Source organism: Neoarius graeffei, chromosome 1 (genome assembly GCF_027579695.1).
Source record: "Neoarius graeffei isolate fNeoGra1 chromosome 1, fNeoGra1.pri, whole genome shotgun sequence".
NCBI classification, from domain to species: Eukaryota; Metazoa; Chordata; class Actinopteri; order Siluriformes; family Ariidae; genus Neoarius; species Neoarius graeffei.
Genome location: NC_083569.1, coordinates 101,678,261 through 101,693,669, shown reverse-complemented (window position 1 = coordinate 101,693,669; position 15,409 = coordinate 101,678,261). Strand labels below are relative to the sequence as shown.

The window sequence follows — 15,409 nt, the reverse complement described above, 5'->3', positions numbered from 1 at the left end:
GTGTGTGTATGTGTATTCCCATTTGTAGGCATTTCGTCACGCAGAGGTATTTTGACATGCACATCCCCAGTTGGAGATGGTCTCAGAGCCAAAGACTCAGCAGCGCATTCAAAGTGAGCATAAAAAATGTTCAAGTCGTCGGGGAAGGAAACAGAAGTTGTTATGACGCCACTAGGTTTGGCCTTATAGCTGGTAACTGCTAGTAGGCCTTGCCAAACGCGCCTAGAGTCCCCTTCAGAACAAAATCGCTCTATCTTGTCCCTGTGTTGTTTTTTAGCAGACTTGATTGCATGTCTAAGCTCACATCTAGCATTCTTGTAACGAGCGTCGTCTCCAGATTTACCGGTAAAAGCTGCCACTCTCTCACGCAATTTCATGCGCACGTCACTGTTTACCCATGGTTTTTCATTAGGGTAAACGCGGAAAGTGCAAGTGGGAATACAGCTATCCACACAGAATTTAACATAATCAATGACTGCCTCAGTGTACTCATGCAGGGTAGCAGCATCATTAAAACTGTCCAGTCAGTGGATTCAAAACAGCCTTGCAACATTAGCTCACTTTCAGCAGTCCAACGCTGTACTGTCCTCACAGTAGGTTTCTCCCTCTTTATCTCCTGCTTATACACAGGGAGCAGTAGAACGGAGGAATGATCTGATTTCCCAAAATGAGGTTGGGGGACAGATTTATAAGCTCTCTTGATGGTTGAATAGCAGTGGTCGAGAGTTCGGTTGCCTCTGGTGACACAGTTGACGTGTTGGTAGTATTTCGGTAGCACTGTCTTTAGATTGCAGTGGTTGAAGTCACCGGCAACGATGGAGAGGGCTTGTGGGTGCAGCCTCTCACACCTGTTGACAGCGTCGGAGAGCTCCTCCAGGGCTGCCTTAGCATTGGCTTGGGGAGGGATGTATACTGCAGTGAGTAGAACTGAAGGAAATTCCTGTGGTGAATAAAAAGGCCTGCATTTGATGGTGAGATGTTCAAGGGCCGGCGAACAGGAGTGGGAGATCACTTCCGCATCAGTGCACCATGAGTTGTTCACTAGAAAGCACACACCCCCACCTTTCGACTTGCCAGTCGTGTCCTTGGCCCAGTCCGAACGAAATACAGAGAAGCCGTCCAAGTTTATGGCACTATCCGGGTAATCTGATGTTAGCCACGTCTCTGTAAAACAGAACACACAGCAACTCCCCAGATCTTGCTGAACACTGACCCGGCAACGGAGCTCATCCATCTTGTTGCTGATGGATTGCATGTTTGCCAATAACATGCTTGGTATTGGAGGCCGCGTAGGTCGGCTCCGTAGCCTCACCAGCAGTCCCCCGCGTCTTCCTCTCTTCCGCCCATATCACCTTTGGTAGCCAGTGCACCAGGTCTCTGAGGTCTTAGTAATATCCAAAGGTATCATAGATGTTATAGGCAGTTTTGGAACATTTTGTCTGATGTCCAATAAAGTCTGGCGATCATAAGTGATAGGCCTATAGGAGGATGTAGGCTGTATCAAACTCGTTAGTAAAATTAAAACTAACAGTAAGGGCAGTGTGTGAAAGGCTCGTAGCGTGTCACCATGTATTAGCATCATCTTGACTCAATCAGGGCACAGTGCGACACAAAGAACACTGTTGGCCATCCACTGCATCCCGACCTAGCTCCAGCCGTCCTGATTCTGTCTTGCCCTTGGATCCAGTTAGGTTGAGATGAGAGAGTGAGGCTGATAGCTGTACAACTCTCCTTCACTCTAATCCAAGTCATGTGCAAGTCATAACTTCAAATTCAAATTCAAGTCCTGTGGCAATGGGCAAGTGGTGAAGCAGCAGGTGTGGAAACACTGGAAGCTGTAGTCATGAACCTGCACACAGGCAGCCCAGGGCATGGGGTCGCTCTCTGCTGGAATGAAGCAGCAGCAGATTTCATCAGCCCGTGGGTGTCTGAGCAGCCCTGTTTAGGATTCTCTCTGCTCACCTCCATGGAGGAAGGGACTAGAAAAGGTGCCCTAAATATAGCCTGCTTCACCTCACCCTGGCCAGCACACCATGGTTGGCAGGGATCCCACTCAGTGGTCGAAATGCAACAAATAAGAAAATAAATAAGATAGTGTAGGTGCTTAACCTTGGCACATGGAACATCCACACTCTACTGGATAACATCAAAGCAGACAGGCCAGAGAGAAGAACTGCACTAGTCACCAGGGAATTAGCTCACTACAATGTGGACATAGCATTGGACTTCTCGAGTGCCTTCAACACCATCCAGCCCCTTATGCTTCAGGACAAACTGAACAGGATGCGAGTGGACCCCTGCCTGGTCACCTGGATCTCCAGTTACCTCACCGACAGGCCACAGTACGTCAGGCTGAAGGGCATCACGCCTGACACTGTGATTAGCAGCACTGGAGCACCCCAGGGCATGGTGCTGGCCCCTCTTCTCTTCACCCTGTACACCACGGACTTCTGCTACAACTCAGAGCTGTGTCACATTCAGAAGTTCGCCGATGACACAGCCATAGTGAGGTATATCAGGGACAACAGAGAGGAGGAGTATAGGAGCCTGGTGAGGGACTTTGCCATTTGGTGCAACAGGAACCATCTGTAGCTCAACACCTCAAAGACCAAGGAGCTGGTCAGTGACTTTGGGAAATCCAGACCAAGGTCACGACCAGTTCTGATCGAGGGAGTTGAGGTGGAGGCTGTGGATTCCTACAAGTACATGTACCTCGGGCTGTGGCTGGACAGCAAGCTGGACTGGACTTGCAACACCAACCAATTGTACAGGAAGGGACAGAGCAGGCTATACTTCCTGAGGAGGCTGCGGTCCTTTAACATCTGCAGGAAACTCCTGTGGATGTTCTATCAGTCTGTGGTCGCTCATGTCCTGTTTTACACCGTGGTGTGCTGGGGGGGCAGCACATCCAAGAAGGACACATCCAGGCTGGACAAACTGATCAGGCAGGCCTGCTCTGTGGTTGGCATGAAGCTGGACTCTCTGGTGATGATGGCAGAGAAGAGGACTATGGACAAATTACTGAACATCATGGACAATGCCAGTCTCCCTCTGCACACTGTCATCAGCAACCAGAGGAGCCTGTTCAGTGACAGAATGCTCCTTCCCAAGTGCAGGACGAACAGACTTAAAAACTCCTTTGTCCCTCACGCCATCAGCCTGTACAGCTCCTCTCTGGGGGGGAGGAGGGGTAACAGGAGGACAGAGGATGGGAAGGAACAGTAGCCTAGCCTGACAAAAAAGCAATACTGGACAATGTGCAATATAAATGTGCAATACCTCTCCTGCTGGACTTTTTTCATATCTTTTTAATATATTTGTATATGTAAATACTTAATTTATTTATCTAGAAGTTTTCTAAAGACTTAATTTATCTAGAAGTTCTCTCTTTTTTCTATTCTATTCTGTTTATCCTATAATGATGCTACTGGAATTTTAATTTCCCTGAGGGAACCCTCCCAAAGGGATCAATAAAGTTCTATCTAATCTAATCTAATCTAATCTAATCTAATCTAATCTAATCTAATCTAATCTAATCTAATCTAATCTAATCTAATCTGGTGAAACATGTCTAGCGGACAAGGGCCAGCTCATGGAACATGATGGTGGTTATACCTTCTTCTGGAGTGGTTGTAGCAGCACTGACCAGAGAGAGGCAGGTGTTGGATTTGCTGTAAAGTCCCACTTTGCCCAGAAACTTACCAAACTCCAGGAGGGCATCAATGATTGCCTGATGACACTTCAGCTCCCACTTGGAGGCAAGAAGAATGCAACATTGATTACTGTTTATGTTCCCACAATGACTAACTTGGAGGACATCAAGGATAAATTCTAGATGAAACGCATCGCTTAGGCCCAGAAGAAACGAGTAGCACAGAAGGCTCGAACTATTGCCACCCCCACTACAGCACCAACCCATGCATGCTCAACATGTGGGCATACCTTCAAAGCCCAGATTGGCCTCATCAATCATCTCCAGACCCACAACTGCCACCCACCAAATTGAAGTCATGGTCATCTTTGACCCCGAAGGACAAACATCATTTTGCATTACCCAGAAGGAGGGAGCTTAAACCACAATCTTGTGTTTTCTTTGAGCGATAACACATGTATATTTGTTCAGGTGCCAGGAGACATGGATTATCATGTTTAAGGAAATGAAAGGAGAATATTTTCTTAGGCTGAAGATATGATAGCCTTTACCTTGTCACATATCTGTGATTGAGTCAGGAGGTTTTGTGTGGTTGTGTAAAGATTGAGAATTAATGTGAAACTATGTGAAGATATTTAAGACCAAGATTTTAAGGGTTTGAGCTTTATGCTTAATGAAGTAAAATAATCATAAATAGTCATTAATGGTAATGTTTAGCATTCCCATCTTTTATCATTGTTTACAGGGGTGGCATTAGCGATCTACACAGAGGCAAAATACTAATCTGCATTCACAGGAAATGACATTGAATATGGCTGCCACTTTGTGTGTATTGCCTGAGTAGACTCCCTACTGGGCCTAAATGGCACAAAAAAAGTTATATAGCCAACATTATATTAGGCTACATCTTATCATGTATGCGAGTGTTAGACATTCAGTATCATATCTAACCGTAGTACATAGCAAACTGAAGAAATCCAATGCTATTCCAGTGAGTAATGATATCATTAACATAATATACAGAAATCTGAACACTGTTTGCTGTCTGCTTGTTGAGGTCAGTTAGAATAGGGAATAGTTACCTTCATCAACTTTGTTGGAGGAGGTTGTGTTTTTGCCTCCATTTGTTTGTTTGTCTGTTCCCAATGTAACTCAGAAAGTAGTGAATGGATTTTGATGAAATTTGGTGGGCCATGGGCCAAAGAACAATTGATTAGATTTTGATACAAATCCAGGTATGTATGTGGATCCAGAATCCAGATATGTATGTGGATCCAGGATATTTTTGTCTTTTCCCAACGTGCAGTCATGGTGAGATTTACCAAGTGATTCAGCTTCACATTACACTGATAACTGGACTGACGACGACAACAACAGCAGCAACAACAACAATAATAACCAGAGCATCAGCAACGCAGTAGCTCACATGGCTGTACCAGGAGAAAACAGACTCATTTATAATTAACTAAGTTGCTCTTTATGAGAACAATTAGAACAATTTGATCTTCCAAACAAAACAATCAGAATCAAAATCCATTGAAAACTCAGTGAGGAGTAATGATTTTCCTGAAAGTTCGTTAATCAGCCTGATTAGCAACTTGTTAATGAGAAATCACAAAACCAGGGAGTAACTTTTGTACAGACTGATTAGATCTTCCAAATATAACAATCAGAATCAAAATCCATTGGGAACTCAGGGAAGAGTAACAATTTTTGTGAATTGTGGACGGACAGACGGATGGACGATGGATGCCGCGTGATGGCAATAGCTCATTGCCCTATGGCCTGTGAGCTAATAATCTCTTACTCGGATGGCCATGATTCATACTAAGGTGTCACTGGCCATCCCTTAGCAAAGCCCATGTATTACCTGCAAACACAAAGTAACTTAAAAGCTTGAGAAAACATGGGTGCAAAGTAAAATTGCAGTATTGTATTGCAATACTGAAGTGCGGTATTGAAAGTCTGTATTGTTTATACAGGTGAAAGGAAGATGGACACAACCCAAGTAGAGACATAGCGATTAGAGCACACCTCAAAATAAATTTCAGTTCACTTTAAACAGTCCATAAGTTTGATTAGAATCAATCCTCAGGATGAGAAACCCAATTTCCCCTGGTTGCCACCAGATACTTGTAGTAGCAGTGTTGAATGACTGATCATTGGTGTATAAACTGAATGGTGTCCTGATTGTTTTTTTCTGCAGGTGCCTACCATTGTGCAGATGTGAGTGCATCATGGCAGCTTTTAAAGGCATTTGGACAAAGGCATTTTGGCGTGCAGTCTCTGGTGAATTCTTAGCCACACTAATCTTTGTATTTATTAGTCTTGGCTCAACCATCAACTGGACATCAGACAAGGAGAATCCACCACCTGCTGACCTGGTGCTCATCTCACTCTGTTTCGGGTTGACCATCGCTACCATGGTGCAATGTTTCACTCATATCAGTGGAGGCCACATAAACCCAGCTGTCACTGCTGCCATGCTAGTCACCAGAAAGCTGAGTCTTGCCAAGGCCTTGTTTTATATAACTGCACAATGTTTGGGCGCCATCACCGGGGCAGGGATTCTGTTCCTGGTTACACCAAGTGCTGTTAAAGGCAGTTTAGGTGTTACAATGGTAAGATGCTGAGACTTTTTCAGCATAGTTAAGTCTTAATTTATATTATCCAGTGTATGCATGACTTAAAGGTCATAGGCAACAGTTTTCAATTTATGCACATTTGAAACTTTATATGTTAAAAAACCATCTGTAATTTTCTTCTGGTCCCAAGAAGTATTGTTAATGAGTAATAATTTAAATAAGTTAGCGCAGATCGTGGCGAGTTTCTGTCAGCTATTTTCGTGACCACTCAGAGCGTGACGTCATTTAAGCCAAACAAACCGCTTGAGTTGAGTCCACTTCCGTTTACTTACATTGCTGTTTGGCTTGAGTGCAGACGTGTGTTCAGGAATTTCCAAAGAAAAACCATGCCTTATTGTTGTGCAGTGAACAGTAACAACGGGACCGGTTCAGAAAGAAGTTTTTACCTTTTCCCGAGAGAGGAGAAGAGTGGACTGGCTTTTTCTGGAAGAGGAGAAGAGGCGGAGCGAGAGGATTGGCTTTTTCCAAAAAAGGAGAAGAGACAGAGCGAGTGGGTTGGTTTTTTCTGAAAAAGGAGAAGAGGCGGAGTGAGTGGGTTGGCTTTTTCCGAAAGAGGAGAAGAGGCAGAGCGAGAGGATTGGCTTTTTCCGAAAAAGGAGAAGAGGCAGAGCAAGAGGGTTGACTTTTTCCAAAAAAGGAGAAGAGGCGGAGCGAGTGGGTTGACTATTTCCGAAAGAGGAGATGAGGTGGAGAGAGTGTGTGTGAAACCAGAGGGTTGTTTTTTTTCCAAAAGAGGAGACAAGGCGGAGAGAGTGGATTGTGTGTGTGAAACCAGAGGGTTGTTTTTTTCCGAAAGAGGAGATGAGGCAGAGAGAGTGGCTTGTGCGCGTGAAACAAAATCAAGCAGTCAAAGAAGAAACGGAGCAGCAATGCTCAAGCAAAAAGGAGAAGATTGGAGGTAAACATTTTTACTTTTGCTTGCAATTGACAAGTCAAGAGTCCTGAGGGACCCTGTACAATCATTGTGGAAATGAGACAAAGGGATATTTCCTCGTTTAGAGTAGGCTATAAATAGTATAATGCCGTGGATGGCAGGCTAATGTGGCCTACCAGCGCACTGTCAAGTAATCGTTACCTATATCCACTAGGGAGGGCGGTTTAATTATTCTTCAAAAGGGCTCTTATTTAGTATTACGACAAAAGTAGGAGTTTATCATAACTACCAGGATAAATCGTTTGCGCGAGTCTTGTTGAGGTCCGGGGTCACCACAATCAGAGTCAGCCGAGTCGCTGTCCGATTCTGAGGCCGCACGGTCAAACCAGTGAGCCACATTCACTGATTGCTTCGCAACGGCCATAGGTTCATATATATATGGTTTCACCTCTCAATATTCAATTTGGAGAGTTCCTACTTCAAAATCGCTATTGCTTTCAGACATTTTTACACAACCTCTCACGGCCAAAGTCCGTACACGTGTGCTTGGTTCGCAAGTAAACACAGAGCTGCTCCCGGTCTGTTTGGCTTAAATGATGTCACGACGATGGTCCCCTGGTGGTGAAAGTGCGCATAAGTGAGATGTAAACAAACCTTCGGAAATTGGGCAAAACAGTATATTTTAACCATTTTATTCAATTTTAGGGTGGAAATTAGACACTAGGAAGATTGAATTCAATTTTTGGGTCGTTCTTCTAGACAATAAAGTTGATATTCTACATTTCACCTCCGACCATTGCCTATGACCTTTAAATGATTCTACAATCCAATTCTTACCCTACAATCACACTAACAAGCAACAGGTAACCATTCATCAAGCATCATTTGAATTAAGATGTGCTGAATTCTATGCAAATTCAGTAATATCTAGTAAAGTGTCAAATCCAAATAAGTGTCTGGAATGATTCCTCAGCTCAATGCTATGGCATGTGTGGTTCAAAGTTTCTCCAGTACCTGCAATAAGTTCCTATTTAAGAGGACACTGCTCACCTACCAGAGACAAACTATGTCTCTTGACATATTAACGACTTGTTACTTGCTAGTATGATCATAGGGTAATGTGCATATCATGATTCAGATTGACAAACACTGGTTTAAGACTCATACTGAATGTCTGGATATGGTTAATCAGCTGATTCTGAATTGGATTATGTACCACCAGACCTCTTCCTGTCCTCTGTCTTTGATCAGGTGAACTCAAGTATCTCTGTGGGTCATGCCCTGGTTGTGGAGCTCCTGATCACGTTTGAACTTGTCTTCACCGTGTTTGCCACCTGCGACAACAAACGTAATGACCTCAAAGGTTCAGCCAGCCTTGCCATCGGTATTGCTGTAGTCATTGGCCATCTTTTTGCGGTTAGTCAATATAACACTCTAGTGTTGGTTTGGATGATCTAACTTGGTAAAGCAGTGGGATAAAAACAAATCTGCATCTTCCTGATTAAAAATTGTAAGAAAGGTTGAGATCAGCCCTTCTGCAGATCTTGGATCTAAGCCTAAAGTGAATACTTCATAATAAAACATCCTTCATCTTTATTATCTGGATCTAATAAGTTTGTTATATTGACTTTGGGGACAGATCCGGAAGCAAAGCATTGTCTGCTATTATAAATTAAGTAAATTTAGACCAAGATATTTGAACAAAAAGTTTCTCTATTTCAGTAGTAAACTACTCCCAAACCTATAAAAGCAATTATCTTTGAGAAACCTCTGCTGTCTCTTGGTGTTACCTGAACAGTTGGTGCAATCATAGCAACTAACTCCCAAAAGTAAATTCTCTATGGAGTTTACTCAGAGCCCTGCCTAGATACACCACTATCAAACACATCCCTCTGTTTCTTCTTTACTTTCTCCTTTTCTTGTCTTTTCCTGAGAAGTAAATGTTGAAACAAATTAGGGATTACACATTGTCAGCCTAAAGCCATTATTTGGATATTTAGACTGTTTTTGCCAATTTAGACAATTAAGAGAAAGGTGTTAAGCAGCATTGTCTACCGGGATGTACAGTTAGTCAGCTCATTTGATTTTGTAAATTAGTTTATTTCATTTCATAACCTCTTCAGGGAGATTATAACAGCAAAGTTGCAGCTTGAGTATAGAAACATTAAAAAGAGGTGTTATGAATATGCTTTCAATGCAAGAAAAGCAATAAAATCCATCAAATAATCTGAATTTAGGCCTTTTTTCACTCTGTACAGCACTGTATCAGCACTCCTAGATAAGATTACAGATTGGAAAGGAGACCTTGTTCATACAGGGTAATAGATCATTAGAATGCAAAAGATGCCACCAATGCCATGGTCTTGCAAGTCTAGGATGCTAATGACTTGTACCATGAAGCCACACCCTTATATCAAGTTGTGTACTGTTACAGATCCCTTACACTGGAGCCAGCATGAACCCTGCTCGCTCTTTTGGGCCTGCAGTCATCACGTTAAGCTGGGAAAGCCACTGGGTAAGAAAGGCAACAACAATCACAACAACAACAGCAGCCATCTTGTTTGAGCACTGGTTATATTCTGAAATCATTCATTAATTATCACTTTAACACTGTGATTGTATGCTAACCTTGACACACATACCAGCTCAGAATTTAGCCAGAAGCATAATTATGCCATAAGGGAATGCAAAGAAGGTACCACTAAGTGTAATGCAATAAGGTCACATATCCACGTCATCCTGCCAGGAACAATTAATCTGATCTATCAGTGCTCCAGGGCATTGCTACCTTTATAACGTTCCTTAAGGTTGATAAGGCAATCAAAATGTCATGACTGTTACCAGGTTATTTAAGACAAATGAAATATTAACTGATTCTTGCAAATCCTACTGAGGCCAAGAGAGCAGGGGGTGACCAGTTCAATTCTTGGAGACTGACAGCATTAGAGCTTGTTTGTTTGACTCCAATCACAGCAGTTCCAATTTACTCTATCCATGGCTGTATTCTGTAGAGTTTCACCACAGAACTGCTGAAAGATAAGATCCACATACTGATCAGTTGTCTATATCATGGATGGAGTAACTAGGCATTAAATGTTGTTTGAGGATTTATTGGTAATGGGATATCTTATTCTTTTTACCCAAACTGGAGCGCTGATACGATACCAGTGGTCATCCTTCAATGTCTCAAATTACAGCTATTTTTTTTCCATTACCCCAGCACAGCTGGTGCAACTCATCACTGGGTTGGTAAATATAAGATGAGATAAATAGAACTGGTACATAGCAGCACAGCTTTGCAGCTCTGGGACCATAGCAATAGTTCATGACCCCAGTACTAGAACCTAATGTTTGGGCTTTTACATAAAGTAGGGTAAGAGCTAGCCAAGCAGAATTTTCAAACTTCCCAATAAATAACTTTGAAAGCAAACTGCAAACCTGGTATTCTACATTTCCATGCTCCTTATAGGTGTGTACTGACATAAAGTGGCTTAATAAGATATCAGGCCACCAGAAGCCACTAAAACAGGTCCAGTGCACCTTGTTATATATTCTACATACAGTATATAGTCTCTGGAAATATTCTGGAATGATGAACACCCTTCTTCCTGTTGTTGGTGTTCTGATGATGGTTGTGGAATGCTGTTGTTCCAAAGTCTCCCATAGGTGTTCAAGTTGGTTGAGATCTGGTGACTGCATATGATTTAAATTATTTTTATCATGGGGGGGGCAGAGTGGTGTAGTGGTCAGCACAGTCGCCTCACAGCAAGAAAGTTCTGGGTTCAAACCCAGTGGCAGGCAAGGGCCTTTCGGTGTGGAGTTTGCATGTTCTCCCCGTGTCTGCTTGGGTTCCCTCGGAGTGCTCCGGTTTACCTCACAGTCCAAAGACATGCGGTTAGGTTAATATGGGATGGCCTTGGGCTGAGGTGCCCTTAAGCAAGGCGCCTAACTCCCAACTGCTCCCTGGGTGCTGTTAGCATGGCTGCCCACTGCTCTGGGTATGTATGTATGTATGTATGTATGTATGTATGTATGTGTGTGTGTGTGCTCATTGCTCATGTGTGTGTTCACTGCTTCAGATGGGTTAAATGCAGAGAGGAAATTTCACAAGTGTGTGATGAATAAAGTTGTGCTTTCTTTTCTTTCTTTACTAATTTTTTGATGCAAGATTGCTTAGGAATGCCTAGGAAACAACTGTTTACAGCTTATTTTAAACACTTAGATCACTGATTAAGGCATAGCTTCCAATGACCTGGATAAGTCCTTGATTTTTTTTTTTTTTTTTAAACCAAGCAAGCTTTTTCCATGGGATCCTTGATCCCAGTCCTAGGACAACCTTCTCCATTTTTCCCCCTGATAGTGGGGCTGTGGATTATCCATTGGTAGCCTCTGTTGTTTCAGTTTACTTTGCCAATTATTACAAAGTTAACAGTGCATATCTGGACAACACTGACCATCCTAATAACTTAAGGCCCGGTCACACAGCGCTTTACGGCTTTATCACGGCCAAAACCCGTCAAAAAGTGCTCTCCCGTGAAGCAGACGATGTTGTTCGTGTTGATGTCGAACTTAAGACGTGTTACAGTCGATATACAGACGTGACAGGACGCAGGGGAAAATCGGAACGGCGTCGGACGCGGCAAAAAGTTTTGGACTGCTCAAAACTTTAGACCGCGGACAACCACGGCCGGCACACGTGGTAAAGACGTGCAACACACGTGAAAAACACGTGATAATCAGTGTCCCGGCCGTTATTAAAACTTGGGGAGACGTGGTAAGACGCGAAAGTTTGGCGGTCTATCACGGGCAGAGCACGGTCATCGGACGGGTGTTACGCGTTGGTATCACGGGATATAGCGTGTGTTTAGCGGCTTATCACTGAGAAATGGATTTTTCCGCGTACATACCACTGTCTAAGCCCGTTAAACGACGTCTCAAACAAGTTCTAAATTCGATTGATCACTGTCTAATCACTTCTGCATCACTTCTGATTTGCGGCATGTAAATACCGTAATTTTCTGAGACCTCGGCACTTGCAGTCTAGATGTCAAGGGGTGAACATGAACCCTCAACGCTGTGATGTCCTCATCTTAATGCTCCAGCACCAACAGAACCAACTGATACAGGCTCAACATATCCTACCGCTTTTATATGCGCAGCAAGCCGCTCTTCCAACGATGCTGAGCCGCGGTTACCCGTGATTTGACAGTGCTGCAGCAGTGAAACAGCCGCCGACGGCCATACCCCGTACAAAGCACGGCAAAGCCAAAAATTGACCAAAAATTACCACTTACGACCACGTCCACCAGATTTTTGTATCTTTTTGTACGTGATATAGACGCGGAGTGCTGTGTGACCGGGCCTTTAGCTGCTATGGTCAGATGCAACCTAGGTGCAAAAAACAGAGCAGATTATTATGTGTGCTGCTATAATTAAGAATTGTGTCAAATTACCCATATGTTCCCAGTGACAGATCGAACTTAGCAGCATTACTTGGACCTAGCCTGCTACACAAGACTGTGTCAAACACTGTGCAGAATGTGCTGAGGCTTGCAAAATCCATTCGTAGCCCTGTGTGGCATTCTGTGAGTAAGTAGAGTGTGGCAGGACACAAGTGCATAAACTCAGTACTATCATAATAAGAGTCTATAGCAAAGCAAAGGACAGGTTCGGCAGACTTTATACAGAGTAATCTTTAAAAAAGAATTGAGGAATGGGAGCTAGGGCCAAATCCAGGAAGTATTATGAAACACAGAACAAGCCTCAGGCAACAAACCAATGACAGGACTGGGGTGATGACAAGACTAGACCAGAAACCAAAGCAAACATGAGTACATGGTCTTTGTCACCACTTGGAGCAATGGAACGAATGGAAAATTTTATACTAGTACGTATAGAGGAAATATGAGCATGCTCTCTTAGAAACAAGAGATCCTGAAGTTTTTTGGAGAGTTAAGGTTCTTCCTCAAGGAGTTTAACTTGGAACTGTCTTTGAAACCACACTGTTGTAGGGTTCGTATATACCGTAGGTTTCAGGGGTTGCTCTAGAGACTCAAGACAAAGAATCCTTTTGTAGTAGTATATTTATGGCGTTTAGCAGATGCTCTTATCCAGAGTGATGTGCAACATGCCTAGCAGTTGGGGGTTAAGTGCCTTGCTCAAGGGTACTTCAACCATTCCTGCTGGTCCTTTTGGTCCCAAAGCTGCTTCTCTAACAATTAGGCCACGGTTCCCCTAGTAGTTACAGTTACTACTAACTACTAGTTTAGTGTTCTAGATTTAACCATTTGTTTGTATTATAAGTACTGATTCTTATAAGTATTGATTCTTACAGGATGAGGGGTGAAGGCATGTGACAACTGTACAGGGAATCTACCATAGAGTTTTAAAATATGGATCAACATTGAAACTCATAATAAAGAAAAATGGGTTCCTTAAGGATTATTTTGAATAATTAAAAAATTTCACTTCCAAAAGGGATTATGTTATAGAATTCCCCAAAGAACCTTTTAGTGTTCTCCTCTGGGAACAAGTTGAAGAACAATTTAATGTTCTAGATGTAACCTTTTTTTCTTCAAAAGAATGTTGTACAAGTGATTTCACTGCATCCCGCTATCCATGTTAACAGACCCAATGGTTCATGCATTGGTAACGTTCTTTGGATGGTCAATGGTTCTAATTCAGTATTGTACACTCATAGGTAAATTGGTTCTCATGGGTTCTTTGGATGGATACTGTTTCTAGTTGTGTAACCAAGTTCTACTTGGGATAAACTGAGGACCCCATTAAGGTGCTAGATTTAAACTTGTGTACTTGTTCTACTTTTCCTGTAGGTGTATTGGGTTGGCCCCATTCTAGGCGGCATTCTGGCAGCTGCAATGTACGAGTACCTGTACTGTCCAGACCTGGAACTGAAGAAATACTGCAAAGAGACGTTGATCAAAGATTCTTCAGGAAAATATAAAGAGGTGGAGTGTCCCATCAACCAGCAAGTTGGAGAGCAAGATGATATTACGATCAGCCCTGGTTCTTCTTCATATACGGAGAAAGGGGAGAAGAAGGAGGCTTTACAGGATATATCGGGTGATGGGTTGACCCCTGTATGACTATCAGTCATGCTGGTGAAGGAGACCAATGTGTAACATGTCTCCATCATCAGTATGCCAAGGGATCCTGCATTTTATCCAATGCTAACATGGCTAACAATGAATGAACTCATGCTGGCTAATGATAACTAAAAGCATGCGGGAACCACTTTTTCTAAATACTAAATTTATCTTCATTAATAACACAGTTAGGATTTTTTGCTTCAATTAAGTCCTAAGCCTTGTCCCCAGGAGAACTTGTCCTTCCAGCACATCCAACAAAGTGTATTTGCGATGATGAGTGTCCTATCTGTGTTCTGTTTAATGCAACAAGAACTCTACAAATGTCTTCTCGGGGCAATCCCACTATCTGTGTCTGTTTAATGCTTCAAATATTTGTATCTGTTTTCGATTTAAACCTAAAGTTTTTGTTTTGTTTTTAATTAAAGATGAACGCTATCACTCTATGTGGGGTGGCACGGTGGTGGAGTGGTTAGCGCTGTCACCTCACAGCAAGAAGGTCCTAGGTTCAAGCCCAGCGGCCGGTAAGGGCCTTTCTGTGCGGAGTTTGCATGTTCTCCCCGTGTCTGCATGGGTTTCCTCCGGGTGCTCCGGTTTCCCCCACAGTCCAAAGACATGCAGGTTAGGTTAACTGGTGACTCTAAATTGACCGTAGGTGTGAATGTGAGTGTGAATGGTTGTTTGTCTCTATGTGTCAGCCCTGTGATGACCTGGCAACTTGTCCAAGGTGTACCCCGCCTTTCACCCATGGTCAGCTGGGATAGGCTCCAGCTTGCCTGCAACCCTGCACCGGATAAGCGATTATGAATAATGGATGGATGGATGGATCGCTCTACCCCTTGAAAACCTTGAAATGCCAACAATGTCAGCATGTTCTTTGAATTCTAACAGTTGTTCAACCTCAGATACATCGCTCAAGTTCATAACTGGTCTCAAGTCAAGATGTGCATGAGACATTTTTTTTTAAATAATGCTCACACAGTTATGATTTTTATTTATCTGCCTGCAATATTTTCTCATAGTCAAGTCAAATCAAGTTTATTTGTATAGCGCTTTTAACAATAGATATTGTCGCAAAGCAGCTTTACAGAATTTCATCATCTCTAGTCGCTTTATCCTGTTCTACAGGGTC

At 43.0% G+C, this 15,409-nt stretch overlaps 1 protein-coding gene across 1 annotated transcript; it reads left to right on the top strand.

Moving 5' to 3' along the window:
• The first annotated feature begins 5,865 nt into the window (after window positions 1–5,865).
• Window positions 5,866–14,277, top strand: LOC132889380 (aquaporin-4-like). Its single transcript, XM_060925805.1, has 4 exons — window positions 5,866–6,273; window positions 8,423–8,587; window positions 9,606–9,686; window positions 14,005–14,277. The coding sequence occupies exons 1-4, from the start codon at window positions 5,890–5,892 to the stop codon at window positions 14,275–14,277; spliced, it is 903 nt and encodes a 300-aa protein (XP_060781788.1). The 5' UTR covers window positions 5,866–5,889.
• Window positions 14,278–15,409: the final 1,132 nt, after the last annotated feature.

Bases quoted from the DNA above. Each gene is read 5' to 3' on its own strand.
- LOC132889380 (XM_060925805.1), top strand. From the start codon at position 5,890: ATGGCAGCTTTTAAAGGCATTTGGACAAAGGCATTTTGGCGTGCAGTC. The intron at 8,588-9,605 runs GTTAGTCAATAT...GTACTGTTACAG, and splicing joins TCATTGGCCATCTTTTTGCG to ATCCCTTACACTGGAGCCAG. The intron at 9,687-14,004 runs GTAAGAAAGGCA...CTTTTCCTGTAG, and splicing joins TAAGCTGGGAAAGCCACTGG to GTGTATTGGGTTGGCCCCAT.